Source organism: Leuresthes tenuis, unplaced genomic scaffold (assembly GCF_036924035.1).
Source record: "Leuresthes tenuis unplaced genomic scaffold, fLeuTen1.0.hap1 SCAF_7, whole genome shotgun sequence".
NCBI lineage: Eukaryota > Metazoa > Chordata > Actinopteri > Atheriniformes > Atherinopsidae > Leuresthes > Leuresthes tenuis.
In genome coordinates this window covers 17,702,343-17,717,944 of record NW_027325361.1, presented here as the reverse complement: position 1 = coordinate 17,717,944, position 15,602 = coordinate 17,702,343, and the positions used below count along the sequence as shown (strand labels likewise).

At 40.0% G+C, this 15,602-nt stretch overlaps 2 protein-coding genes across 3 annotated transcripts; one reads left to right on the top strand and one right to left on the bottom strand.

Annotated features, from left to right (window-relative positions):
* Positions 1–596: 596 nt before the first annotated feature.
* On the bottom strand, positions 597–1,850 carry foxe3 (forkhead box E3). Its single transcript, XM_072388700.1, has one exon. It carries the CDS (start codon positions 1,848–1,850, stop codon positions 597–599), a length of 1,254 nt encoding a protein of 417 aa, XP_072244801.1.
* Positions 1,851–10,899: 9,049 nt separating this feature from the next.
* haus8 (HAUS augmin like complex subunit 8) lies at positions 10,900–15,253 on the top strand. Of its 2 annotated transcripts, none has more exons than XM_072388699.1 (10): positions 10,900–10,981; positions 11,345–11,409; positions 12,355–12,416; positions 12,672–12,798; positions 12,983–13,093; positions 13,183–13,286; positions 13,487–13,645; positions 14,115–14,256; positions 14,746–14,887; positions 15,007–15,253. In XM_072388699.1, the coding sequence occupies exons 1-10, from the start codon at positions 10,917–10,919 to the stop codon at positions 15,128–15,130; spliced, it is 1,101 nt and encodes a 366-aa protein (XP_072244800.1). In that variant the 5' UTR covers positions 10,900–10,916; the 3' UTR covers positions 15,131–15,253. The 2 variants fall into 2 exon arrangements, with proteins under 2 accessions (XP_072244800.1, XP_072244799.1); XM_072388698.1 differs by having other exon boundaries at positions 15,004–15,225.
* The last annotated feature ends 349 nt before the right edge of the window (positions 15,254–15,602 follow it).

Here is a 15,602-nt window from a genome sequence, read left to right as displayed (position 1 = left end):
GTTCATAGCCCATATAATAATGTTTTTTTTTTCCAGCTCATAGCGCACATGAAGCCTGGCGATGGCCTAAAATCAAAAGACATTCGTGGTGTTTCTCCATTGCTCTAACAAACAGAGTGCACGTTTATTCTAAAATAAAAAGAACATTTATTTACAGCGTTCTACCACCAGTATGCTACATTTCTTTCAATGAAATATTTATGTCGGAAAACTATTTACACACAAAGAGAGAGAGAGAGAGAGAGAGAGACAGAGAGAGAGAGAGAGAGAAATCTAACAAAAATAATAAAGAAAACATCAGACTTGAATGAATCAACAAACTCAAAAACCTAAAAACATGAAATAGAAACAGCGTGGCTCAACATAACACATAAAGAGATACAATGATGGAATGTGTCAAACGGAACTAAATGGCTTTACACCTTTTTAAATAGGAATGTTTAACTGAGGCTCGGTAATGTTCATTTCGTTTCTGATCATAAATCTGTCATTAATCGCCTTTGGTGACATCTGCAATTCTTACATAAAGTCGCACTAACTCAGCAATATTTCACTGAAAGCAGTTTTTTCTTTTTTCATTTTTAGCTAATGGTATCTCACATATACCGTTCTAATCCTGACGGAAAGTTGGCTTGTCTCATGTAGTTGTTATTGAAGGAGTTCATGGGGCCCGAGAGGCCCAGTAGCTGCTCCGTGTGTTCAGCGCAGGAACTGGGGCGCAGGGCCGGCAGGGACAGCCGGTTGCCCGAGCAGTACACCTGAGAGCTTCCCGGGGAGAACCCGGACTGGCTCATGGAGGGCAGGTTAGGGGGGGAGGCCGAAGAAGAGGAGTACGGGTAACCCGAGGTCAGGTTGGATGAGAGGTTTCCGCTGTTTCTGCTCAGCATGTTGGCCGACTGGTTGACAGTCTGGGTCTGGAAACAAGCGGACGGGTCGGTGCCGGTCACTGAACAGCTGGAGGTCATGGTGCCCAGGTCACCGGTGCCCAGCAGCGTTTGGGAGTTGAGGTCCCCAGCCGGGCCGCCCTGCACCACTGTCTGCTGGCTGATGATGTTGTCTATGCTGAACATGCGAGGCTGTCCTGGGCCGACCCCTGCGGGCGTCTGGTAAGGATGGAGCATGGCCGGATGCGGGGACGTTGCTGCCAGCTGCGAACCATAGCCTGACCCTATCCCGGCGTACAGCGTGTTGGGGTATGATGGTCTGCCCATTGGTGTAGGGGTAAAAGCGCTGGAGCTCTGCATGTAGCCTGGGTATGTGCTCACATCTGTGCGCTTGAACCTTTTCCTTCTCCTCAAAAAGCTTCCGTTATCAAACATGTCCTCAGCTGCGGGGTCTAAAGTCCAGTAGTTGCCTTTACCTGGTCTGCCGGGCTCCCTGGGGATCTTCACAAAGCAGTCGTTGAGGGTCAGGTTGTGGCGGATTGAGTTTTGCCACTTCTTTGAGTTCTCTCTGTAGAAAGGAAAACGCTCCATAATGAACTTATAAATGCCCCCCAAGGTTAGCTTCCTCTCTGGGGAGTTGGCGATGGCCATAGCGATGAGGGCGATGTAGCTGTAGGGAGGTTTCCCCCTCTGGACGGGCCTCTTCCTGCGGCGGCTGCCTGTGGGCAGGTGCTCTTCGGTCTGACCCAGAGCGGCACCATCCTCCGTGTTGGGACTGTTCCCCCGGGGCTCGGATTTGATCAAAATATTATCCTTTGACCGGGCCTGTGGCATCAGAGGCGGCGGAGGCAGCGGCGAGTCTAGGCTCACGTTTGGAGACATGACAACAGGACTTGCCTCAGCAGGCGAGTGCTCTGCGGTCATGTTGCACATGCCAGAGAAGTAAGAATAATTTGCTAGATTCATAAAAGAGAAATTGTAATGATCTTGTTTGCGTCGAAACGATCAGCTGAGGGGAATGCCCACAGAGGATAGGTGCGTATTTTACTTCGGACTATCCTCTTGCATCAGCCAAAAATAGCCGTTGTCCTGCTCTGCTGTATGTGTGTCAGTCCAGGTGAGAGAAAGGCGTTGACAGTTTTATAAGATGGGGCTGGAGTGACGCCACTGAGTCGACAGTGACGATTGAAGCAGGAGAACTCACAACCCACCCACTCAAAAAGTGACTGCATTTCTCTTACAGACAAATGGAAACTTTCTAGAGAAGACTTTTTGATTCACCCAATAACAATAATAATGCTGTGTGTGTTTACTTGGACATGTACCACTTTATACCAATTATTTTTTTCTCCAAACCACTAAAGCCCCAGTAATGCACCAGCAACATAAAACATGAGCACTGACTTGTAATGTGCTTAATCCCACACAGGTACATCATTACCTGATTTATCTAAGACGCTAAGATTTAACACTGCTGGTCCAGTCTCTGTGCCGGCATCTTTGCTGTTCTCTGGCCTTTCTCTGACAGCTGTGTACATATCCAGGGCAGAAACAACACTCAGAGCTTGGCCATGCACTCCAAACCCAACAGCCAATCCAGCAATTGAAAAAGTGATAACAAGCTACTGAAAACAAGCAATTGAGCTATCAAAGCTTTGGGGGAAGAAAGGTAAATATCCCTTCATTTCATTTTCATTTTTGGAGAGTGATAATCAAACAGCCCCCTTGGCAGACAGGAGATGTGTTATTTTATGGATTTTGAAGTAAAAACACTGTTGTGCACACAGTTGGTATGCAGACAACACCCTTAAAGCACCAGAAAGCGATAGTGCTTTTATTTGATAATTTAGACAAACAGGGGGACAGTTTATAGCCATAAGTTTTAACAGCAGGGTGTTACGTGTGGTCTTGTGAACGAATGATGCCTGGACTGAGCCCAGCAGAGCAGATTTACAGCACAGGAACTTTTGACAACTTGATGGTATGCAGGGAGCAAACTAAAGGAAAAACTAAATGACTGAGTGGCAAAATAAATGGTGCCATCACACAGGCCGCAAAGAATGCACATAATGTCTTGTCATAGATCTTGTGATTAGCTAATCTGATTTATCATCTCTGGAAAACCTCCATTAACAGCAGACCAAATGAGTAATTATCTAAATGAAACGGAAGCAACGTGCAGAATCTGGGCACAATTAAGGGCTTATGTTAAATTATATATATATATATAATATGTATGTATATTTGTACATATATCCAAGCAAAAGTTTGTAATCACCTCCCACTTTTCTGCTACATGCCTCTTTCGCCATTGCCTATTATCTGCCAACGCAAAGCAGCAGCTGGCCATCCCCTCCCACAGATGACTGGACCCCCTCCCCACCCAGCCACAGCTCAGACATCACTAAGCCCAGCTAGCTACTCACAGCCAGTGGCTAACAGCTTCAGACAGGCGTGGGAGCAGGGATGTATCCAAGCAGGATCTGCCCCCAGAGCTGCCAGGTCAGGCAGGACAAACAGGGGCTCAGGCCAGGAAACGAGGCCCTCTGCCTCGGGGCCTGCGGCCTCTTGCTAATCCCCTACCGAACTACCCCACCACCCTGTCTCTGCACCTATTTGCTACTCAATCAAACGAGTGGACCAGACACTGTACTGTACACATTCATACACTTCTGTGCACCTTTTTATGTTTGTGGTGAAAACTTGATGATTATATGAGTCTATTTGCCTAACGAGAGGGACAAGATGTGTCATATTCTTGAACAAGACCAAAAAACCTAAAACCTTGCAGGTAAGCCGTGAACGAAAAATCCTTACAAACTGTAAAAAGGTGGTAAATGCAGAAGTGAATGAAAAAAAATGACAGAAAACATCGTAGGGAGCTCAAGCCATGCTGGCTCAGGATCTCACTGACTACAGTGACTTCAATTAACTCACACCAGGACTGTAAGCTGAATCGATCAATGATTAATTAAAAAAAGTTGAGATTTCCAAATCCTTTAATCATTAAAACACAAAAATCATACAAAATCAAGAAATAATGTTATTGACATACTGTTTAATGATTTTGTTGTTTTTAGAAAAATGAAATGCTCATCTTCATTTCGATGCAACTGCAACATATATCTGAAAAGTTGGGACAGCAGCATGTTTACATGTACAGTAACTGTAGTTTTTGAAAATGAAACATTTTTCTCTCTTGTTTGATGAAGGATTTCACCTGTTCAGCAGCTCTGGGCTTACTTTGTTGTAATTTTTGGTTTTATAACGTACTCCGTGTTTTCAGTGGATGACTGTCCTGAACTGCAGGCAGGACTATTTCACTATGGAGCCATGCTATTGTAGTACATGCAGAATGTGGTTTTGCATTGTCACAGAACTAAGAAAGGCCTTAGGTCTTCTGGATGGCAACGTGTCTTGCAGAAAAAAACAGTATGTACAAAAATTTAAGTTATCCGTGAAATGTGAACGCCCAAACTATCACTGACGCTGGTTTTGAAGTGTATTTAGACACCAAGCCAGTGGGTTCATGTCTTCCATATTCCACAGGACGATAAGCAACTTTACACTTCGACTCAGCCCATCTTAAATGACCTTCGGTCAACAGCGGTTGAAACAATTCAGATTCTCTTTTTGTTTTCCCCACTTTTTTTTTTTACTTGCATTTGTGGATGCAGTGACAAAGTGTTTTCACTTAAAATGGTTTTCAGACACTTTTCAGTGATTATGAACACTGCTTCTGGAGAGACCAAAATGATGGCCTTTTAAAATGAGTTTCCAACGTTGCGCCTTGATTGCAGATTTCTGCTCTCCAAATTCTTTCTCTTTCTCTTTTAATGATGATATGTACTACAGATAATGCTTTTAGTTGAAGAAGCATGATTCAGTCTCTCACAAGACTGAAAATCTCGCCATCATTACTTCGAAACAATTTTTTGGGATACCAATTTTTCATATCCAGTAATGGTAATCAAGATCAGTACGGTGATCCATTAGGTGGTTTTCTGGGGGTTTTTTTGCACCATATTTATATTTTTTCAAAGGCGCTGCCAGCATCACCTTCACCCTAATGAGAAATAGATTTTAAATAGGATTTTCATGTTCACTATCATTATTATACTACATTATTATTATATGTTTTATTAATATGCCATTTTAATACACTATTATACTAACAGTATTGTGAGTTATTCAATTTGGCGAACTCCCTGAACATGCAGTTATGGCTCAAAAATAAACTTTATTAGTATACAAAAGTAACAATTGTTGTTTCTGATGAATCAGAATTACATTTGATGTCGTGGTCATTCACAACGAGTGAGGCTCAGTAATGAGACTTTTGCAAATAAGCATGACTGCAACTTCCTTTCTTTTTTGAGCCTCAACTGGATCCCACCGGGCATATCAGTTTTAATTATATTCACAGTAAGTCAGCGCATTGAAGCTGCAAAATGCCATTTGATTGAAATATGGAATGTTTTGTCCCCAGGAAGCAAATTCTTCGATATGAAGATGGACTAGTTTCTGTGCAGTTTTTCTGTTGTTAGAAAGTTTTGTTCAGACAAAAGAAAGAAAAAATACATATTAAAAATAAAATATATAAACATGTCATTGGTTGAATTACGGTGCATTTAACAGCCAAAAATGCTCCCTAATGTGTACTTTCGAGTATTCTTCTAGATTCACACTTATTATCAGCAGCTCTGCAGGTTCTGTTACTCTTTTTGATGAAATCCTGAGAGGTGCAGAGGCAGAGGGGAGCAGACGAAGTTGCTGAATAAACACTTGGAATCCATTCATTCGCAAAGTGGCTCCAGGGGACAGAGAGGAGGGGGGACATGAGAAAAAGAGGGGGAATGAAAGAGTGTGAGACAGAAAAAGAGGGAGACACAGAGTGAGAGAAACACATGAGAGAGCGCACAACCTTTTTCTTGCTCAAGCTCATCAAGTACGGGCCAGGGCTCCTGAAAACGCAGGGATTACCAGGGTGCTGGGGCTGTGCTGGCCTGGGCCGCCACTGCTCACTCCTGCACTGCACGCTACACTGCCCTGCTAAAGCACTGAACATGGTTCTCACACACACACACCTACACACACACTTTCATATACCCTGCTCAGTTCATCATTTGCCAAAATTCGCTATGATGTTTGACCACATAGATACAAAAAGACACAGCAAATGCTGTTACGTTCACATTTACCCAACTTACACCTACAAGTATGCAACTGTCCTGTATATGTTAGCCTAATGTTGCAAGTAAAGTTGACAATGAGAAAAAGACTCTAGCTGACAAACAAAATTAAATGTTTTCTGCAGTTCCTCGCTCATTCAGAAACATAAACCCTCATGACTGTGGCGATACGATTGAAGACGTGTTGCTGGAGTATTTGTTTCTCCCAGCAGCCCTTTGCCCCCAAGACACTCAGGAAATCCCATAGCCTTCAGCACTGCAGCCTTGGAAGTTGCAAGATGCATCCAAAAGACGAAAAAAAAACTTTGAGGTTAAATCCTTTTAGGATAAGCACTGCAATTAAACAATTAGGAAGTGAGCCGCATGAGCACAAAGTAGAAAAATTGGCTCCGGACTACATGGTTGAGTCTATAATGCTTGAGGCTAGTTGTTCATCAGTGATAAACTACAGATTACTAAGAGGGAGAAGCCTTGAATTGTATTTGAAGATCATATTTCTATTGTTGAGATTCAAGCTAAATGTTCTGACAATCAATTAATAATTTGTCACTGTGGTATACGCTTATGTTTTCATTTTTGCTGAAAGTCATACAGAATCAAGTCTACAAGTCTACTACTACTAAGTCAACAACTAAGGTTTTAATATGCTTGACGGTTATATATAGATTTTCGTGTGTATAAGTTGTCTATAAAGTTGTAAATTGCACAGAAAGGGACTTATTTTCTCCTAAAGTCAACACTGCCTCTGGCTTTTTTAGCTTGTTAGAAGTCCAGGCTTTTCTTTATATACACATCTACATCAACGGTGGACACATTTGCATATTGTCTGTCTGTCAGTTCGCCCAAAAGTAATCGTGCCATTTTTCCAGTGCCCGGTACAGCTCTACTTAAATTGACTTCATTCACATTTTTTGGTTTAGACCATACATATTACCTGGTACAGACATCTTTTTTATTCTTATCTTATTAATGGCACAATAAAAAAAATTAAATGAAGATCACTGATTGTCAATAGGAATCATCACATGTACAGCAGTGCTAGACTTCTGCACATGCTGACACCATTAAGCAGGTCTTTTCAAATCTGTGCACATGGTTAGAATATATGTTAGCACAAACTTCTAAACCTTTGTATCTGGATGGCATACCATGGATTTATAACCCAAAAAGCATGGTGCATAAAGTGAGAGTGACTTAAATTCAATTAATCAGCTCATCTTAGCTTATCTTTGCGACACACGGTTATAATGATTGTGTGTAAAAGACATTCAACACTTCTCTTTGAGGGAAGTGCTCAAAATGAATGCTGAAACAGTCATACTGGCTCAAAGCCACAAAGGGTTCATAAGAGGGAAGGATGGGGGGGTTGGGTGGAGAAGCTTAGAGTTTCACTTTCAACCATAGGCCTGTATGTGAATTAAGGTTGAGTCCAACATACATACATTTTGCCTCTCCATCGTGGCAGTTTTGGTGCTGTGATGGCAATGAACTGATCGCAATATAGAAGATGCTAGCTGGGGTAGCTGGTCTAATGCAGTCTAATGAGATATGCTTCTATAAAAAGTTATAAAAAGCAGTCTTCATCAGACTTGATTTGTTATTCCAGTAATTTGTATGTAAACATGTAATTGGCTCTGCTGTAATGGCTCTCTACTTAAGGACTTTTTTGTGCTTCATCAATATATAATGTGAGCTGGAGCCAATGATTAGCTTAGCTTAGCTTATTCTTACTAGACTGACATAATTAAATCTGTGGCTCGAAGGTAGACTGACATGCACACTGCTTCCTTCAGTTTTTTTATTGGTGAAGGGAAGCAAGTATTTTCCCAAGAATATTTCCGGTTAGAAGAAAATAGCCAATTATCACACACACTAGAAGAAAATGGGAAATGCCTATTGTCTTGCCATTTTTTTCTGCAAGTGGAAATAGCTATAGGTGTACAATTAACAATCCGCAGTAACAAATTCTCTGTTCACCTGACTGTCACAGTACAACTACAAATAAAGAATGACATCAACCTTCGCATTGATGATTATCCAGACAGCACTACTTTCCAAAATGGCAGACTGTTCCTTTTGAAATGTGTTTAACACTGGTGTCAATATGACAGACTATTATACACCTAAAGTTGTCTGATTTGGAGATTGATTGGACAAAATAATCGACAGGGAAGCCACCTGGGAAAAGAGTAAGTAAACACTGCACTAATACTCCACAGCCAACAGAAAGAGGCTTGATGAGACTTCAGAAGCTCCTGGCTCACTGCTTCGCCCTTCTTTAGCTGCTTTCTATAGGAAGGGCGACTGAGACTAAAGCAAACAGTAGACATCATACACCCATCTGTTCTGAAAAGGTGAAGTGGTCGATATGCTGTCCCACGAGGAAGGAAAATTTTATCAGAGAAAACTGACTGACACATAAAAATGACATAGTGAAATTGATTAACATTATAAAAGTGGATACACACATGACAGAGTATTTCCATGAGATGCACCTATATCATGATCAGAAACAGAACATTTTAATCTAAACCAGAGTGAATTCTACAAAAAAACTGATTGTTGGCTTTACTGTAAGAGGTTGAGTGTTTGAAGCATTCCTGGTTGGCTATGTGGACCAGACTGGCAGACTGGATGATGAGTAACAGCTTACCGCAAAGGAAGGAGGGGCACAGCTGAGTTGTGTTTGTGTGTGTGGGGGTGTTTATAATAATGTGAGCAAACATGTGTTAGCCAAAAAGACATAAATCTTCCTTTTATCGAATTCAGAACACAAACTGGTGCTGTTTCATCTTACATTTTTATCACTGTCTTCATGTGGCAGAGCAGAGTATCAGTGAGGTCACAGTGACATGAGTAAATCCTCGATTAGACGTCAGAGTTTCGGAGCTCAGAGAAAGGCAAGCGAGGTGGGCTCAACAAAGAGACAAGGACTCTCATTCATTTACTCAGTGACTTCTTATAACACTGTCTTTAATCATGTACTTCTCACTCTTCACTTCAGCTCCTCAGCTGGAGACTGAATCTTGAATTTTACCTCAGAAAAAGTAAGCCACTTTACCAGCACAACATTTATGTCATTAATGACCAAAGTCTGGATGGTTCATATCACCTCTGTTAACAGCACTTTTTGTCCATCTCAAAGAAGCCACCTCGCATTGCCTAGTGGTGAGAGATGGACAGCAAGCATGCAGACACACAGTGGTCAGCCCCAGGGCTTTATTACTCTAAGAGGGGGGAGAGCCATGATAAGACCCGGCCTTTACACAGACTGATAATGTTGAGTAAGGGTGTCTCACACGAACACACACACATACAGAATGCAGGCACAAATGCAGGCATGCCAAGCCCGAAATGTTCAACCTTTAACATGAAAATTCATTAAAGTGAAAAGGTCAGAATAAATCTAGTCATAAAAAGAAAAAAACTGAAGGTTATCTAGCAGATACACCTTATTCATAAAAATCCTAATAATAGAGCCTACATTTAATTGTAGTGTTAGATCATATATCATTCTGAAGACAGATGATGCAGAGTCAAGTGAATATTTTGCTCTCTTACTACAGTATTAAGTTTTTCTGTGCCCCTATTTATCTTTCAAGTTTTGGACGCCCACTTTGTGGTTTATCTCTCTGAGTCTGTGGAATCGAATTAGGACAGGGGTTTCTAACCAGTGTTTGCCATCCAGTACCACACCCACTCACTTCCTATTGTCCTACCCATTGTCAGAGAATAGCTTAGATAGGTGGGATCAGCATCCATTATGTTCACTAAGACAAATGCACACAAGCTGCCACTAAACTGCACATAGGAGACCTTGTTAAGCAGATAGTCACATACAGGATGAAGGTGCAGGTACATTTGTCAAGGCTTGAGGTTGCATGCTTTCATCTGTGTCGGCATGAGCTGAGTGGGTTTTCTACAAACTATATGTACAGTTTATATTCTGTCATAGTGGTGATCCTGTTGCCAGGAATAGTAAAAAAAAATATTAGTTGTATTTTCAGTGTACACACAACATATGTATTTTAGACTTAAATTGACTCAGAATATAGTATCTAAATTTGACCTGACAATATTATTGCCAAACTTGTGCTTTGCATTGAGTGAGTGCAGACCCTTACACCCATCTAGTGGTTAGCAGATCAACTGTGGTGTTTCGCATTTCCTGAGGAAACGTCCACTTACTCACAACTAGTTAATTGGCAACAGGTCACTCTGTAACATGGATGTTTTTTTGTTTTGTTTTGTTTTCAACTGTCTTTTAGAAGAAAAAAGGATAAGGGGCTGTGGCAATACGTAGTCAAGTGATTTAAGAACAAAAGTTGAAAAGTTACGCAAAGACGGGTGCGCAAAAAAAAAAAAAAGAATTGGTAAGCGAGAAAAAAGGCACTAACAGTCCAGTATTATCTAGCCCAGTCAGATAGACAAAAGTATATCATAAAATGATTATTTTAATCATAAACTTATTTTTTAAATACAACCCATTTTAAAGTGTATTACCAAATAACACAATATGATGTACGTAAGCAATGTAAGTACAGCTGTTGCTGTTAGAACTTTAATGAAGACATTAACTTGCAGCATAATGATATAAATACATGATAATTGTGTCTTCTGGAGACAAAGTTTGCACTACTTACTCATTAAAATAAACTAGTTTAGATTTTAAGTAAAGCTTACTTTGCACAAGCCACTACAATATATAGTAGTATGCATTTTAATACGTCTTTGTTGTCCGCCACAATCATAGAAAGAAGGAGAAGAGCGGAACGAAAATGTTATCTCTTGTTCCCCCCGATTTGCAAAGTCGATGCACAGGCGGCTTGCTTGAAAAATAATGGCGTCGAGAAGAATAACAACAGGGCCAAGTAGTTTAAGAAATGCCTCAGTCGAAGCAAAAAGGTACTTTAAAAAACTTTTCCCTTTTTCATTTTAGCTAGCGTCGAATTATCCGCCGATTTGTGGCCTGTTGAATTAAAAGTGAATTTGACGTAAAAAAAAAAAACAATCACTCGGTCTTTGCTATTTTAGGGAGCACTTCACCTTTTTTCCAACTTAGCTAAAGTTTACAGGGAAGATGTAAGTTTAATAAGTAGCCTATAAATGCACTTAGATTGACTCTCCTTTGTGGTTCTGTGAACGGATCATACCTAAACTAACTTTATAGTGTAGCTTTGGGTTCAGGTCATTTTCCGTGCCATGGCATAAGTTTTGCATTCCCAGCTTTAGCTTCGAAATTGACAGCTAATTTCATTTTGTCCACAGTTCTAAAGGTGGCAGCAATGCTAGTAAAGCTAACACCAGTGGAACCGGGAAGAAAAATGTTAAATGTGAGTATTGGCTTGAGTTGTCAAGAGAGAATTCATTTTAGTTTTCCAGTCAATTCAAGACATCGCATTCTTTTTCCAAAGTCTCCTCCTCTCCTATTTGTAGCCCCATTTACCACACATACACAAACATAAAAATTAAATCCAATTAAGTGAAATTAGATTGTGGGGTAAATAAAGCAGGATGAAAACAGATTTGCAAATCATTTAATCCTCAGTATGATTTTTGATCATACAAAGGCAACACATGAAATCTAGAAACTGAGAATAGTTGGTTATTGAAGAATATTTGTTCAATTTGTATTTGACACCAGCTCACGTTAAAAAATAAGTCTTTCATGTAGTAGGTTATTTGGTTGTCCCTAGATGGTAGCATTTATTGCTCTAAAACCTTTATATATTGTTTAAACATTAATGTTACCATCACACATTTGTTATCCATGATTCATCCACTAATGCACATCTGCACCATCACAGATACTGGCTTTTTGGCTGTATGTTGATACCATGCTGGATAATCTCACTCTTAAACTATTATTTGTCAGCCCAGCTTTTCACACTGACTCAGTTTTAAGTTGTTCTTTTTTTTCCTTTAACATATTACAAAGTGTGCTCCAGGGTTATATTGTCTATATTGTCCATTTGTGATATGTTTCACAGTATCAATATGTATTGCAAATCCTAAACCCTCAGCAGTATGTGATCAGTGTTTTTGCAGTATACAGCTTTGTGCTCTCCTGATCAAAACCATTTTTATTATATTCAATGCTGCCGTTGTTTGGTGTTGATGTGTAATGATATTTACGGGTTGTTGTTCTTTAAATGGCTTCGTTTGAACAGGAATTGCCTGATATCAGGAATGCACTGATATGTCATTTCACGTACAACAACAAAGCGTTATCAGTTTAATTTGATGACAACTTTGATTTTTTCCTCATTAATCTTTAGCAAGTGGGACTGTTGTCAAGTCTCGATATCTGCAAGCTGCAGAGAAGACTTCTCTTTCAAAGGTACAGCTTTTTTCTTTTTTCCCCCACTCTAGCCTTTCTTCCTACACAGTTTGACATATGGTAATATGGTGTTCTGTATGGTAGTTACTTGGCATATTGACTGAGGTTGTTGGATATTCAAACAATCGAGTGATGTCTTTTTTTTCTGTCTCCCTTGTGTATAAACAGCACAATTGTCTCAACTTGGTTATGCAGATTTATTTTAATGTCACTGTCTACTCTTTTTATGCCATTGCATCTCCAAATATCTTACAGAGCAACTCGTTGACCAATGAGTCAATTGCTGTGCCTGTGCGACCTTCCTCACCGAAACCCACGGGTGTCAAACCAAAGGTGGGAACTCCACCAAGACGCTCAATGACCCCACAGGCGCTTGCAGTGTGTGAGTACATCTCATGATGATAATTCTGGATGTGTCTTGATACGAGTTAATTTATTTTGACATTGTGGATTTGCGTCAGATTGGAATACTGATTGCAGTGCACTCTTAGTGGCAATGATTTTAACTGCTTCATGTGAGATAAATGAACACATGGTACGATAACATCGTGTTATCTTCCTTGCAGCAATGATGTCACGTGAAACTAATCCAGCACTTCTTGGGAAAAGTGTTCTGCAGTCCACTTTTTCAGATGGTCCCTGCTTTCGACCAGATTTTGACATTTCAGTCATCAAAGGTAAACTAAATTAAACGTCTAATATACTGGGAGCCACTTTAAAACTGGGTCGTGCAATGGTATTTCAATTTTTAATCTCTCTCTTCAAGAGAAAACTGTGATGGAGAATGCCACAGAGCCTGAGAGAAATCCTGAAAATCAGAAGAGGAAAGTCGAGATGCAGACACTCCTGCAAGCCTACCTCACAGCAAAGGTTACATGATCTAACAGAGTACCTGGTATTTTCTAGAAATGACTTTCAATGTATCTGCTGCAAATAGTCGGTGAACAGTATCATTTTGTGTAAAGCACGCTCATTTGAACTCATTCTGTACTGTCGGAAATTTAACAAAAAAATGGTGTATTTGCATTACATGGATTATATGGTTGTATATCATAAATGTTTTATTTTAGATGGAGAGCAAAACTGCAAAATTCAAGGCTGAGACGGAGGCAAAGATCTTACAAGTGATGGAGGAAGAGGAGATGTTGTACAATGAGCTGAAAGAAAACAAACGCAAATACCTTCTTGCGGAGAGGAAGAGGCTGCTGAACGAGCGTTTGGATTTGCAGGTCAAGACACTTTCTCCTTCGTAATCAGTCATTTTAAGTTGTGTGTACAGGTTTAGATAATACTGCTGTTTTATCAATAGACACTAAGCACAATTTGAATGATTGAGGAAAAAGGAAAACATTTTTTAGTGCTCCAGTTGGCAGTCACTTTTTTTGTAGGGGATTTAAGATTTTACATAATGGTGATCGGCGTGGCATTTGTCTAAAACACTGACATATGTGTCAGTTATTCATATAGCTGTTAATGTGCTCCAACGATAAATCAGTCTATGGCAGATTAGGACTTTTGCAAGCTCATACTAATATAAGGTTGATGTCAATGTTGGATCATATATAACCCCATAAGAGAAGGTGACCTATGAGTTTTTAGAATGGTATTTCAAAATGTTATATGATGTGTACAGTGTATGTTTATTGAATAGTGTGAGTATATGATGTCCATCCTGATGCTGTTATTATTTTCCATCAGAGTGAGACACTGACGCCTGTGGCAGAGGCTGCCAAGCAGTTCACAAAGGACTACAAGTGTTTCGCAGCGGCTGTTGACACCACCCGTCACGAGCTGCCTGTAAAGAATTTTTACATTGACGGGAATGGCAAGGAATTTTTAGGTACCATATTGCAATTTTTTTATTTTTTTGTCTAATTTAAGAATAAGTTACGCAGAACAATGTTGACAACTGATCATCTCACTTGTAAGTCGCCTTCAATGAAAGCATCTGCGAAGCAGTTAAATGGAAAATGTGTGTAAATGCCTTGATCAAATGTTGTTTAACAACAACAAAAAATAACTTTAATCAATTACAATCTTGTACTGTAATCTTATGCCATCAGATTCTGAGTGGTTGTATGGAAATATCTTCTTTTTGCACTTATCCCACACAATCTTTTCCAGGTCAGTAGCTGGAGCACAGACAAAAACACAGGACAATCCAGTCTAAAATGACCAATGTTTTCCTTCATTACAGAAACGATTTAACCCGATTTAAATGAACTGTTCTGTGTAACATTACCAATACTTGCTCTTGCAAAGATTAAATGACATCTCGCATGTTCTTTGCAGAAACTGTAATATTATCTACTTTAATATTCCTCTGTAGACAAAGCTGCGGCTTGCCTGAAGGAAACTGAGAAATTGTTGCTGGAGTGCATACAGGGGGACCACGTGGCCAACAGCACATCTTTAGAGTGCCTTAAGGAGATGAAAACAACATCAAGAGATATCAGTCAGCAACTGGCAGGGTAGGTACATGGGTAGAAAATGCTGCGTTATGCAAAAGTATTCAGTAGCACTGAGAGATATATCCTGAGGTTGCAGTTATACTTGCAAGTTAATGTTTTCCTGTCTTTATTTTTAGAAGATTTTCAGAACTGCAGGAGCTGTCGTCGTTGGTCTGTCGTCACTCAGTCCTTGTCCAACAGGCTGTGGAGGAAGAGCAACTGGGCAGTTCAAGAACCACCGAGCTCTTCTGCCCAAAACAATGAAGAGTACCACATAGCATGGGATACATAGTACATGCACTTTGGATAACCCCTCAGTCCACTTTAAAGTTCCTTGATTTTTTCTTTTTACCTTTGTCTCTTTATATGTGTACTGATTTATATGCAGGTGTATTATGAAAAAATGTAAATGTTTACTAATTGCTGATGCTGTTTTATAGATATGGTTATATGTGGTTAGTAAATGGAAATAAAACCTAAAACATGAACTGTTGTCATAGATGTGTCAGTGAGGATCAGTTATGTGTCATTTTCCAACTTGTACATCTCAGTACATGTGCAAACAATACCTTGATATGTAGGGAAAATTAATATTTTAGAAGTTGGAAGATATAAATAGACACATGTAATCAAATCGAGAGATACAAATTGGAACAGTACTTTTAAGCTCCTTTGAAATTTTTGCTTCAACTAAATAAAGCTGACGATCAGTTCCGGATGTGACGTATATCCAAAG